A 13,845-nucleotide genomic window follows, 5' to 3' on the forward strand; every position below is an offset into this window, starting at 1 on the left:
TTAATGGAAAAAAGCACCATTTAACTATTACCATTGACTTCATTTAACAAAACTAAAATATATTTTAAAGAACACATCACGCTAATATACAGTGATGACAACCATTTTTATTATTTATTTGCCACCCATTTTAAACAAAGAGCATGTACATTCTAGACCCACCACTCTGCTGAAATATAAAAATAAATGTTCTTGACACTATTCTGTGAAATGATCCAGACTTCTTTACGGTGCCCCATTTTGCCTTTCGTCATTCAACCATCAGAAATGACATCCCTTCGAAAAAGTCAAGCTGAAAATAAAGGGAAAAAAATTGAGCACAGGACACACAAAGCAGCCCAGACGGGAGAAGAGCTTTGAACTTACAACCCCCACCCCTTTCCCCATTTATAAAGCTCTGTAGGAAAATGTGGAAGTCCCTACAAACACTGCTAACTGGAACAGGAGTGGCAGTGGATTCAGGAATACAAAACATGGAATGACCAAGTCATTATAAGTGTGGCACTTTTAGGATTAGCTTATATAAGTCACATCAGAAGGATGAGTTTGATCCTTTTGATTTAAAAGTGCCTTGTCTTTCTGTCCCATTGTGTTTGGATAGGAGGAAAGTTTAAAGTACTTAAGGTTTAAGTTAAACCTTCATAACAAATACAAGCAACTTAAAGAAATATAAAGCTCCAGTTAATGTCAACTGGAGCAGCTGCCATGAAACGTGGGGCTCCAGAACTCAGTAGCTTTCAAGTTTAAGGCGCCCACCATCTCCTTCGCTGATGAACCTCTTTCTGCCTCTGAAATAAGAGAGAATTTAAAAATAAGACAGAAATTTAATCAGTCAATGAAAATGCATATTGTACAGTAAAGAATCCCCCAAAAATGTTTTTCTTAATGGAACTTGCAAAACTCAGTGACACAATGCAAGGATATTTTAAGTGGTTTGTTTATTCAAACTCCCCAGTCCTAACAATTAACCTATATAATAACAATGATGCTCATCTTACAATTTAAATTCTTCCTTTCAACTTACCGACAAGGACAGAGGTCTCGGAGTTTTTTATTGATGACTCCAGCGTTGAAGCTCTGTTCCACAAACTGCTCCAGAAGCGAGTATGCGCATGGCACGTCAATGCTGATATCAGCCATGTCCAGGTAAACCCTCTCAAATCCCTGCAGGAGGAGGAAGTTCTGATCAGAGCGATATCTTTAAAACTGCAATAATGCAGATGACCAAAAGGTGGCTTCATACCCGTCTCAACTGGTCCACAGTGATGACCGTGGATGCGCAGAGACACTTTAGCAACTGTAGGATCATTTGAAGTGTTCGGTCTCCTTTAGACTCCAGCACCATGATAACAGCCTGAGGAGTTAAGCAAGTCGTGAGCAAAGTGATTTCTTTCACTAATACGTCTGAATGAGCATTTTGTTTGCACTATCACCTCATACACAAACTCGTGATGAAAATGTGGGACTTCTAGTTCTCTCAAGCACCGCTCAGCCTCCACTGTGTCACCTGACAACAGGTACTCCTTCAGCAAGAGATTAACCTGCAACAACAATTGCGCAATCCATCATTGACGCTACTCAAACAACCTTGAGTTATTGAGACTAAAAACATGCTGAAATTTAACGCCCTTTCGAAAACAAAAGGTTTTTGTTATTTTATGTTTCTTGTGGAGGGGTGTGTCCTTGCCTCTTTGATAAGTTGATTGACAGGCCTCTGGCCGCCGCCCGAGCCCCAGAGGTTATCGATTCGAAGGCCGGTCCACCGACTCATCCGAAGAAGCACAGCCGCACGATCCAGAGCAGCTCTGGAAATGGACCAAAATCTAATTTCTGACTCAAATCTCAACCTACATAACCAGACATGCAACGACAAGTTTCTAGCGACAAGCAACTGTCACAGTGGGTTACATTTTCTATTTAATCTTAGCCTGTCAGAACACTTCCGATGTTTAATATAACGTTATATAAAGCACAGTGTTGGTTCAATGAGATTTGAAACAGGGAAGGGTCAAAAAATAAATAAGAAATAGAAAGAAACAGAAAAACAAATAGTCTTGTTGCTGGTTGCTTTGTGGTGACAGCTGGTTAGGACAAAAACCCAAATTGAAAAACACTAAATACCTGGCATATTCACAATCTACTCGCCCTTTGTAACCGTCTATGAAGCTTTTGGGAAGAATGTTGTCTGCAACCGCCCTTGCAATGAACTGGCCAACCATCTGAAAGACAAAAACAAAAGGCACTAGGTATTTTAATATTTCCAGGCAACAACTGCTCATTCAACTAGCCTTCTACTGACTTCACTTGCATCTATTATGTTAAATCGAAAAGACCCGAGACCTGTAAAACTCCCTGTTTGCACCGGAACCCAAAACAAGGAACCAAAGTCAGTGAATACAGGTCACTTGAAGTATGAAACCAATCCAAGGTTCCTCTTCACGACTATGGAAATGAGTGATGGCACATTTTCAAAATAACACTGGAATTTTGTGTTCAACAGCAAACAGCTTGTGTATACAGCTGGCGAAAAACACCCAACATTTATCCAGAAACACAGTCGCTCTTAGTCATAGACAAAGAAAACCTAAGAAACAGATGTTGGCATTTGTACACATGTAGTTTTAGCAGGTCTTTCACATTCTGTGTGACATTTGCAGTTGCACATGGTGCTACGGAGAGGATAGTGTGAATGTGTTTGTACAGCGTTTGGAGCACAAAGCTGAGCCAGCGTACTGCACAGCGAGACAAAAGCACGAGCTCTGGTGTTTCAAAGGAAACAGCTGAAAGTCTCTTGTGACGGGCTGATCTGTACAGACGGATGCACATAGACCACAGAGTCTTCTTTGTTAACCAGAGCCTGACAAAGTCACTTACAGCTAAAATAAACATTGTTTACATACAAAGACTGAAACTAAACCGGACATACAGCAGAGATATGGCGATGGTACTTGGTTCATGAAGAGACTACTGTGATTCCTTTTGTCTTGTTTAAATAATTCAGAGTTAGGATCTTGGACAAATAAAAATGTCAAAGTTAATGTCATAAAGATGGATCCTATGTAAGCTGCATCTTTGTGCACAATAAGGTTACCTGTGGAGCCGTTGGCGTATCTAGCACCAGATCAGGCAACTCCTTAAGCAGTTTATGGAAGGATGCCTCTACGTCACTGCAATTGAGCACTCGACCACAGAGCTCGCTGAGCAGCCTTGATGTCAGCTCTCTGTGACTGGCTTTCGCCTCCAGCGATAGCGACACAGCCAGCATGGGCACGTCGCTGCGCATGTTGCCTATGTTCAGCTCAGCGAACAGTTCCTGCAGGAACACAGCGAGATGCCTTCAAAAACTAGCCATGCAAGAGTGCTGTGTTCTGGAGGTTTGCTTACTTAAAAGTGCAATATTGTTATGATATTAGCTAGATTTAAGACGTGTTAAGAAGATGCAACTCACTGCTACTTCATTGGCATCTCCATGCTCAAAGTACTCCTGAACAATAGGAGTGATGGTCTTCTCAAAGGTTTCTTCGTCCAAAGGCAGGACGACAGTCTCGTACACACAGTTCTCCTGGAGAGAAACAAAGCTGGGTGAATTGTTTTATCATTAAAATTGTGAGCCAAAGTAGCAAGTGTTTCTTACCTGTTCTGCGTCATAATTGGGGTCTTTAAAATCAACCTTGTCTTCGTCGTAAACAACACCTGCTGGTCCCCATACACCTTTACCTCCAGCTCCACCTATGGATAAAAGTAAAAGCATTGGCAGAAAATTTAAGTGATCGGTCTAAATTTAAGAGAATAATAGTCCTAACTAGAACTATGAAAAGATATAGAGGAAGTATATAGTTGGGATCACTGACAGAAAAAATATTTTCAAGCTAAGGAATGACAAAACATCAACAGCCAACCAAAGTCTGCGCTCATTTCAAATGTTAAACCACATCTTACAAACTTTTAATAAACAGTTGTCACTCGCTGGTGTGGGCGCTTATAAAGTTAGCGTTGTAGTTACCATGTTGCCTTTAGTGAGTAAGAAGATACTGTTCCTTTGGTTGCCATGTTTACCACATAAGGTGCCTTCTCTGAAATAATTAGTTGAAACAAAACGGAAGTCTCTTTATCTTACAGCTGGTGACATCATCTCTCGACAGACACCATCCACAAATCCCAAGCAGACTGAACCGAGAAAGCGAAACCAATTCTAACCAATAATTTTCCGTTGAAATGGGGGAATTTACTCTGCTAGGTCTTAATGTCTACAAACATGAAATCGCTGGTCAAACCCAGAAAAGACCTAACACATCCAACCATGGTGTACAGTAAGACAGATCGATCAACTTAAGTTAAAAATAAACATTGAATTTTTATTAAAGCTGTGATCGAGTCGTCACTTTTCAGCTGCACCAGGAAGTGGTTCCTCTGGTTAAAACGCAGTATTTGCGTTTGAAGTTAAGCCCCTTTATATGAAACATCTACAGCTTTTATATTATCATTATGTCAGAACTCAGATTAAAGGGCTTTTAAAAGGACTAACCCCACCATGCTAGAGAGTCAAAATGAGTCGTACAGGGAGGAGTCGAGATGGTGAAGGATGTGTTAAGCAGCACTCATGATGCAGTAATCTCACATCAAATCTCTCGGCCATCTGGGTGATCTTACATCTCAGACAAATAAACATTCAAAGTCAAGACTCAAAGAAAGCCAAGACTGTTACACAATATGGCAAGTGTTGTTCTTTGCTGCTTGCCATTGTGCTAGCCCACAAAAGCCTTGCGTATGAGGGGCAGATCTGTCCGTCTTTGCCGCACCGAAATGTCGGCCTTTTCCACAGGCAACCCCTTTTCCCATTCATTTAGCGCTGTTGCACACAAGAGCTTTTAATCTCTCAAACAAGGGACCCCCATTGAGAAAATACAATAACTGCGAGTCCTCTATGAATGTATGTGTAAACTTCTGCTGTTTTGTTGGTGTTTGTGAAGCGTGACATGTTCTAAGAAAATGTATATGGTTTCAACTTAAATTGTTAAAGTGATAATACGGTTTGTAAAAGAGAATTGTTGAATTAAAGAAAGCAAATTTGGTCCTCTACTTTTGGACCCCAACATGCCCTTATAAAAAACAATAGGTTATTCTACCCTTGCAATATGACTAATCGCGTGTTTTTCTATTTGATGCCTTACAGCCATATAAATGCAATGGTCTGGAAACTGCTGGACTTCCGGACCTTTCCGCCAGCTCCAAACAATCGACTACAATTCCAATTATTCAGCATTTATTTGCATTCCAACTTCAATTCAATCAAAACGCCTGTATTCCTAAGAAAAAGAAACTATAGAATAGAAACACTTTGCCAAAACCTTTCTTAGGCAGGCCTCGTCCTTTCCCCATTCTTGATTTCCTGTTCAGTTTGCCCTTTGGGCTGGTGGGCGGAACCGCAGCCCGGACCACATCTCCATTATCGCTGACCGAGTCTCCCCGACCCGAGTCTCTGGATGAGTTCTTCCTCAGACGTCTCTTCACCTTGGCCTTAAGTCTCGCCTCATGGATGCTGCCAGTGTGTATCCAGTTTCCATTGAGCTCCTTGTTGATGCTTTCAATGAAGGTGGGCTCCTCGTCTCCAGATTCGCTCAGATCGACAGCCTCTGCGGAAGGATAACAACGGTTGTATAAGTGCATGTGCAAGACTTTCTAAAAAAGTAACGTCTGAAAGCTTTGCACGTAATACTTCTCTGTAAAAAAATGTTAGTGATCATAAATGGCCAAAAACACAAGTTATTTCAAAAATGTGTCTTCCAGAAAAGTCTTCCTGTTTCCAAGTGAGAAACAGGAGAAAATGTTAATGGTAAAGTATGGAAGGTGTTCAGTAAAAATCTCTCTTTCCTATTTGAATGCTAACAAAAATATTATATTATTTTGAAGCGTATATCTAAAAATGAAGCCCCTTCCATTAACTCTCAGCATCTGCACTGACTAAAGCGTGTTAGCCTTGACCTTGAGAATTCTCGTCTCTTATCACAAGAAATTCCCTACAGGGTAAATATGCAATGGTTTACAATAGTAGACAAAACCTACAAAATAAACATCCACTTACCAACAGGGTTTGCATTAAGCCAAGCCTCGCAGTCAGTTGCCATGGTCGGTAAAATTAAGTCTGACAGTGTAATAAACTTGTCTTTGCACCTAGAATGAGAAAATAAAGTACACTTATACATTTTTGGACAACGCATAAATAAATTAAAATAAACTGCAGTCCGCTGCTCCAATCAGCTTCGTCCATCTTGCTAAAACACAAGACCGATGAAATGAATGGATCGCATTGCTATGCAGAGAAACGCTCCGCAGTCCCCAAACAAAGCCTCTTCACAAATAAATGTTTTAATTGTGTGTTAAATTCAATAAATACGGATTATATTTCAAGCACCAATGCATTTAATGCAAGGCCATACGTGCACGCGCAAGCCCAACGTAAACATAAACAAAGCCAAACGCAATGAACGGTGAACAAACGCTGTTCTTTCATTAATTTAACGCAGTTTGTACACAAACGCAGTATAACTTTGCATTAAAGGACGGTGAGTCGATAAATAATAAATCGCATAAACCTGCTTTCCAGCGTAGTCCAAGTTTGCTCGCACTCTCCGTTTGTGTTGATTTTGTGTTCTCTGCCCAGCAACTCGATAGCGTAATGCTGTCCTACGAGCTCTCCGATTGGTCAGAATAACGGAGGCGGATGAAAACGGGCCAATGGGAAATCGGGTGTCAGGAGGCCTTTCTCGTATTTTCGACTGCGTTGGGCGACCGTTAAGCGACGCCGTCTGGTGTTGAATATGGAGACTGCAGTGATGTCATTACGTAACAGTTTGCGCACGGTTGAGTATTAAGTCAGTTATCCAACTGATCCAGTTTATTAAGTTAAGAGGTGAAAAGGTTAAGGCTCGGATTATATTTGTTATCATTCCGCCAACGTGTAATTCCATAACACACAAGTCAAGACATGTCATTGAGGACCGTTGCATAGGTAAGTGAAGGTGTTTACATGCAGACACGTGCATCATGGCATGTTAAAGTCATGAACATCATTACAATATTACAAATAATTCATATTAACGTTTTAATTTAATGTACTTGTTATTCCTCTAAACAACGTTTTTCTTTCTCTTTCATTTAGACTCATGAATTGAAGGAGACTAAATTGGTAAGTCCGGAAACGCTTTCAGTTAACAAGTCAACGTCATTTCCATAAAGGTTTATTTAAATATTTTCACATAAGCAACCCATAGCAATTATAAAGAACTTTATTTTGAGAAATTGGGATGTTATTATATAAAACACAAAAACAAATGCCAGAACTATTTTAATAAATCATTACAGCACCCACTTAGCTTGTTACTTTACACAAATACATTTGAAATCAGATAAATAAACATGGTCCAGTTAAAGTATCCCTAAAATCAGAGCTCTGTGTACAGTAATGACATAAAGCAAAAGAAAAATACTATAAGTAACAGGTTTCTTTTTGTGTGTGTCTGATTTTAAGGCACTTTTAAACTGAAGGCACTTTAAATTATAAAGCTCTTTGAAAATTAAAATATTCAACCACTAAAATAAATTCAAGACCCGCAGTTAATAATAAAACACTGAAATTGCAATCGTAGACAAAGCAAGGAAGACACCTCAGAACGCAACATTCGCGCGTCCTAAAACCTGAGGATGAATTTGAAATACCTCTTCAAATTTAAATGAGGCACTTCTGAAAATCTGAAGAATATATATATGTACACGACAGAGAAAAATCTATATATTTGCAAGTTTTAGTATGAATGAGGCAGATGCATATGATGTAAACACTACACTTATCAGTGCTTTTCACATTCTGATACATAATATTGTTCACAGTGTAATAAAAATACTTCGCTGGACAACAGAGGATACAAATATTTCCGTGCATCCTATGTATAAGGACAGTGACCCAAACGAAGGGTTCGCCCCAAAGGGAAAATGTGTTATTCATGTCATTCAAATGCTCATGAATCCACAATGTTATTTCAACAAATGTAAATGCTGCTCTTACATTAATCTCCACATTTGTGTGAATGAGCCTTAAGTCCTTTAAAGCCATGTATTGGAAGGAAAAAAATCTTTTTATTTCACATATGATACCGTAGGTTGATAATTGACCAGGTACTCAGGTGTTCTGATTTCACGTTGTATATTTGTATACCCTGAGACATTCATATTTGCATATTTATGACACTGATGATGTTTAGTGAGCAAGCCAACAAGGCCTATTCGCTTTCATTGTGTGGAAATCAAAAGTGCGAACATTCTTAAAGACATGATGATGCTACAAGAACATTCATTTTTGTGATGACTATTTTTGTTAAAGTCAAGTCATTACTTAATTACTCTTAAAACTTCATGTGCTATAAGATTCAGGTGCTCTGTTTCTCCTGTTTTGTGTCTCTGTTGTTCTTAACAGATTGTGTTGTTCAGGCAGCGTCGCAGTCCTGCTCTTACATTTGCTTCATTCCGTGTTCGCCGACCCAGTGTGAAAGTTTAAAAGACTCTCCTCAGCCAACTGCGAAAGATACTTCTACAAAAATACAAACAAATAGACATTCAAATCACTGAAATCTTCTTCAATGACATATGACAGAAGCAGCTATACATTTTAGAAGAGCAACAGTTTGGTTTCTCTGTCAATATTGGCTTGACATCTATCATGACTTAAAGGTCCAGTGTTCCAATATCTAAGAGGATCTATTGACAGAAATGCAATTTAATATACTTAACCAATGTCTTCAGAGGTGTATAAAGACCTTACATAATGAAGCATTATGTGTTTATTATCTCAGAATGAGCTATTTCTATCTACATAAACCACAGGTCGCTTACATGTAGTCCGCCTGTTGTTTCTACAGTAGCCCTAAACGGAAAAACTGCTCTACATAGCGTATTTCGTAATTATCTCCTTCGGCAAAGAAGCGAGAACGTGACCACGTAGTCCTAGTCCTGTGTCATCCACCGTAGTGCTTCGAAAGGGAGGGGTGAGTGTCTTAAACCCAACTAAAGTCTTTGGATGTAAGGTTGTATATGCAAATAGATTCATGCTGCATTAGAGTTCACATATTTCCCCGAAGGTCGAAGCTCAACGGCGGTTTTGTTTGAGTGAAACACAGAGGGGAGTTGAAATAGAAGAAGGTCAAATTGTGGGAGGCAAAGCAGGTGTTTCCTGTAATGTTTACAGTCTCTTCCACCTGTCTTACTCTTGTGGTGTTAAACTCAGCTGTCACTTTCTCACTGTACTTGTAAACTCTACACGCATGGCAGGCCTCAAGGAGTTGAAATGAAGTGGGAGGTGATGTTCTCCTGCCCGCTACTGTGGTCTGAGAGACAGGACAACTGGTAACGGTCTGACTGTGTTGACGGGGAACCTCTGGCTCCATGCTGGGACAATATATCATATTGGATAGCGTGTATGTGTGTGTTTATGTGTGTAAAGGTGTGAAGGACTAGATGGGAAACTATATCCCACCCAGAGGACTGAAGTAATACCGCCGTCTTAGATCAGTCAATCGTACACTGCAGTCTTATGACCAGTTGGAAATATTTAACGCAGACCAGTTTTGACACACTTCACGGTGAAGAGCTATTCGTTCAAATCCAACCACAACTGGCCCTCCACTAACTTTCAAACCTAACATCCAATAAGACACATATACTAAACATAAGCACATGTTCGGGTTGCATTCTCACGCCACAAGGGGCACTAAAGCAACTATAAGTTTGAATTTGTCTTGACCTAAATGATCAAGTAAAGTGATTTAAAAACGTAAATAATAAATATAATTATATATACGTATAAATAAGAAAGATAAAAGTTTTTTCAAAGAAAGTGTCTACATTAAATGGTTTATTCAATGTGTGTTTGTATTACCTGTAGATTCCTGTAGTGGATAGTACTCCGACAGTGTGACGTCTTGGCCGTTTGCTCGTTGGTGTAAAACAAGCCACACAAGTTGCAATAAAACCCTGCCCTTGGCACAATGAACTCCACACCTGCCAAAAAACAAAATCAGCCTGAATTCACAACCACACCAGGCAAACATCTGTACACAACAGTTCTTCTTGCCACAAATCGAATATATTTTAGTGTGTTTGTTGGGTGTAAAGTCAGTTCTTCTGTGCTTGAATTAGCTACGTTGGCTGTGCAGTAATCTGTATACAAGCTCATGTCTCGTGGGTGCAATTCACACCTCATGCTCTAAAACGGGATGACAAACGCTCGACTGACATCAGCTGGACCCAAGTATTCTGTTACACTCTGAGTGCCCACCTCACAGCCAGAGCCTTTCATTTATTATCCCATCTCAACACCTTACACCCCACACTGATCCTGCATCAGTGGTAATGTGATGAATCCTTTGCCCACCACATGCCAAAGTCTCGGCCCATTCACTTTTTTTCATATAGATAGACGTTATATAGAGACATTTAGTTTCTTTTTTTTTGCTATGTCGACAATTCGAGACCAGTGGTTAGACTTTGGCTTGTGCAGTTGGCTTAGTACAAAGCTTATGTCCATGTAAAAAATAGCTATTCATTGTTGTAAAAGCAAAGTTTGGCTGCTTGCAAGCCATGACACATTAAGCATTTTTAGTGTGGGACACTTAGCAGCTTAACATTCAAAATAATGTAACATGACCAACTAGAGTGTGTTATGGCCGTGTACGATCATGACAATGAGCTGATTGATAACATTTAGAGAAATATCAAAGGGCTATTTACGCGTTGCTTTGGAAATTCAAGCTCCGTTCAGTGAGGTGAAGTGTGGTGTTTTGATTGGATGTGATCAGTCACCTAACGGTATGCTGTGTTCAGTGATGGCTTTCTCCTGCTCAGGGGAGGGCAAGACTGCTGAGACGTCTGTCTTCTGAGATGGAGCAGGTGACGTGTCAGGGATATCTAGAATAAACAAAGATCATGGTTGAAATTATCTTAATGTGATTTTAATGTCGTTTCTATTCTATATAAAATTAAAGTCAGTTACCTTTCTTCTCATCGTCTGGTTCGAAACAACATGGATTCTTGTCGTTCATCTCTATGACCTTTGTCTCATCAATGCTTAACTGCGTGTCTGTTAATTGCCCATTTTCACACAAGCTGTCGTGGTTGGGTGGACCAGCTGGTGTGGTTGCGTTGATGTCCGGTTCTATATCCGTGGAGGTACAACTTTGTTCCAAAGCTGTCTTAAACTCCTCAGAGGGAAACTGGATAAGTTGTGAGAGAGGCTGCTCTTGAAGAGAGGTGGCAGGGGACATGTCTTTGGGGCTGGGCTGAGCTCCACTGGAGCTTTCTTCCAGAGCCAAATCTAGAGCTGGAAGAGTTGAAGGGTCTAGAGTGGACTCCTCGCCCTGTTTTTGGGAGTTCTCGCTGAGGTTTGGTCTGACTCCTGCCTGGGTTCCAGCCTCCACGTCCTTGTCCTCCTCTTGAAGCTCAGGTAGATCAGGCTCTATGATGGAGTCGTCCTCTTCTCCAACTTCATCAACGGTCACCAATTCCTCCATGCTTTTAGGATACCAGGACTCTTCCTCTCCATCCTCTCCACTATCTAAACACTGAGAATCAAGAAAAATCTTTCAACACCGAACAATAGTACACGGAACTGTATACAAACACAATGCTTATCCGGCATAAGGCTATGCTAAAGCTAATTGGCTGGCAGTGTCTTGCTAGCTTGGCATAAAGACAGATCATATTTGTTTACCTTACTGTCTCCATTTCTTTCACACTTATTGGGCTCTGAAGGTTTGATGTTATGAGGAGGGGAAGATTTATCTTTGGCTGGAGTTTCTTCTTTCTGTTATAGACAAACAAGCAAGGCTTATTTTAGGGGAGTTTGGTGAAAAGGTTAATATGCTATTGCGCATATTCTGTACATATACAAAAGTCAAACAGAAATGTGTAGGACTTGCCTGATTCTCAGATTCCCTCTCTTCTTTCTCTTGCCTCCGGCTCGACCTCTTGCTACGTCCTCTGTCCTCTGCCATCCGATTGGAGCTTGTGTCATCTATCACATCTGATTCTGAATGCCGAGGTCTGTGGTCTCCACCCTCCCTCCTTTTAGATTTCCCTTCATGCCTCTGATGTTGCGACCTGCTTTGTTTATCACTCTTGTACAATGAGTCTTTCTTGTAAAAGTCTTCTATGGAGTGGTAAGAGGAGGAGAAAGAGGAACCCTGAGGACTTCCACGAGGGTACCAGTCTCTGCCTCGCTCGTCTCCAGGCCCCATACGGGGACTTATCCTGTCCCCTGATTTAAGATAGGGCTTCCTGCGCTCTGACAACCAACCATTGGATCTGTCTTCCTCATCATTCCTCCAGTCATCTCTGTCACGAGGGTCATTATCGCCATGCAAATGGGAGGACCAGTCCCAGGAGCCCCGTCGTGGCCCCATTCCGTTGCTCCAGTCGGGTCGACCAGGTGGCCCTGGTGGACTGTGGGCAGAACTACAGGAAGTGAAGCTTGGACTGTGAGAGCGTGGACTTTGAGAACGGCTCACCGGACTGCGCGATCTTGCTCGTTCTGGGAGGTATCTACACGGACACACCAGCAGTGGTTTAGAGACCACACATCTTAAAATTTCTTTCCCTTTAAAATACTAAATTCTGAAGTCCTTATCACCTGTCAGTCTCTTGCATTTCATCTCGGTCTCTCTGGGAATTGATGTCTTGAATTATAGACTCTACATCTTTACCTGGTTTCTGGATTGAAAAAGCAAACATGCATTTAAGTATACTGTACGTATGGCTATTCATGATAAAAATTCAGCATTTTCCAAAGGAAAGGTAAGGGGTGTTTGCCACCCCTCAACGCCATAATTCAAAAGTGGTTGCACATTGGCATTGCTATGCCGTTGCTGTGCCACGGCTAGGTAGTTGCTGAGACTTCCTAAGCATTTCTTTGAGGTACTATAGATTGTCTAAGTGTTTTAGCAGATATCAATAATATTCATATAGGCAATGATTAGCCAGAGAAAAACATACTGTACCTTCAACTGTAGCTCCTTGTATCTCTTAGACATGCGGATCAGTAGCTTCTGTCCGTTGATTGTTGCTGGCTGCAGCTGGTAGTACTGCACCATAGCCTGAGCCGCCTCCACGTATGCCATCTCCAGAAAAGCCTGGAGGAAACATACCATAAAACTCACATCAGACATAAAATGTGTCAAATATGATCCCAGCACATGTTATAAGATAATATTTAATTGCATAGTAAATATCTAAGTTACAGGATTGGATCACTGTGGTTCCATATCTTGCACGTGTCGCGCTTGGACCTGGTCCAAATATTTGATCGAGATTGTATTACTGGAACCAGTCAAAAAGTTACTAAAAAATGTAATTATTAAATTCGGGATGGGCGATTGAGACATTATCTTGTTGTGGTTCGAATGTACAAAGCCATAAAGTACATACTGTGTTTGCCTAAATATATTTCTGCTTTACTTACTCCATTTGGTCCAGTGCTTCGGCTTTATTTACAAGTATCTTATACCATACATGACCGTGATAACCCAAGACTATCCAATACGTACTTTTTATGAGCAAAATGTTTTTATTGTAAATTACAAAAACTACATGGTATAAGAGTTTAACTGTATGTTTTTTTTACTACAGGGCTGAACTGTACCTGATGCGTGGAGCGCATGAGGATGTAGTTGGTCACTTTCCCGAAGGGTAGACCCAAGTTGATGACATCATTCTCAGTGCAGCTGCCCTCCGGCAAGTTACAGATGTGGACGACACGACCAGGACACGCTTTACGCTGAAGAAACTGAGGAAAGGTTTGAG

General features: G+C 40.8%; 2 protein-coding genes across 4 annotated transcripts in view; both read right to left on the bottom strand.

The window, feature by feature from the left end:
• Positions 1-87: 87 nt before the first annotated feature.
• On the bottom strand, positions 88-6,791 carry pdcd4b (programmed cell death 4b). 3 transcript variants are annotated; one of them, XM_079470660.1, is made up of 12 exons: positions 6,594-6,791; positions 6,083-6,171; positions 5,349-5,633; positions 3,635-3,729; positions 3,449-3,562; positions 3,092-3,313; positions 2,122-2,219; positions 1,688-1,805; positions 1,434-1,541; positions 1,244-1,354; positions 1,025-1,164; positions 88-788 (listed from the first exon to the last, which is right to left on the bottom strand). In XM_079470660.1, exons 2-12 carry the CDS (start codon positions 6,123-6,125, stop codon positions 728-730), a joined length of 1,395 nt encoding a protein of 464 aa, XP_079326786.1. In that variant the 5' UTR covers positions 6,126-6,171; positions 6,594-6,791; the 3' UTR covers positions 88-727. The 3 variants fall into 3 exon arrangements, with proteins under 3 accessions (XP_079326786.1, XP_079326787.1, XP_079326788.1); XM_079470661.1 differs by having other exon boundaries at positions 6,083-6,170; positions 6,601-6,642; XM_079470662.1 differs by lacking the exon at positions 6,594-6,791 and having other exon boundaries at positions 6,083-6,453.
• A 479-nt stretch (positions 6,792-7,270) lies between these two features.
• rbm20 (RNA binding motif protein 20) overlaps positions 7,271-13,845 on the bottom strand; it is a gene marked incomplete at its 5' end in the record, with an annotated part of 48,887 nt that continues 42,312 nt past the window's right edge. The window contains 9 exons of the mRNA XM_079470671.1: positions 7,271-8,584; positions 9,929-10,050; positions 10,852-10,956; positions 11,042-11,609; positions 11,759-11,851; positions 11,967-12,588; positions 12,677-12,756; positions 13,044-13,175; positions 13,685-13,828. Coding sequence (XP_079326797.1) covers positions 8,516-8,584; positions 9,929-10,050; positions 10,852-10,956; positions 11,042-11,609; positions 11,759-11,851; positions 11,967-12,588; positions 12,677-12,756; positions 13,044-13,175; positions 13,685-13,828 — 1,935 coding nt within the window. The 3' untranslated portion in view covers positions 7,271-8,515. The remainder of the gene's footprint in view (positions 8,585-9,928; positions 10,051-10,851; positions 10,957-11,041; positions 11,610-11,758; positions 11,852-11,966; positions 12,589-12,676; positions 12,757-13,043; positions 13,176-13,684; positions 13,829-13,845) is intronic.

The sequence above is a fragment of the Barbatula barbatula genome (genome assembly GCF_947034865.1).
Source record: "Barbatula barbatula genome assembly, chromosome: 13".
NCBI classification, from domain to species: domain Eukaryota; kingdom Metazoa; phylum Chordata; class Actinopteri; order Cypriniformes; family Nemacheilidae; genus Barbatula; species Barbatula barbatula.

Excerpts from the sequence above, each read along its gene's own strand:
- pdcd4b (XM_079470662.1), bottom strand. The coding sequence starts at position 6,218 with ATGCGTTGTCCAAAAATGTATAAGTGTACTTTATTTTCTCATTCTAGG. Across the intron at positions 3,563-3,634 it reads CCAATTATGACGCAGAACAG|GAGAACTGTGTGTACGAGAC; the intron begins GTAAGAAACACT and ends GTTTCTCTCCAG. Across the intron at positions 1,806-2,121 it reads GTAGATTGTGAATATGCCAG|AGCTGCTCTGGATCGTGCGG; the intron begins GTATTTAGTGTT and ends GTCCATTTCCAG.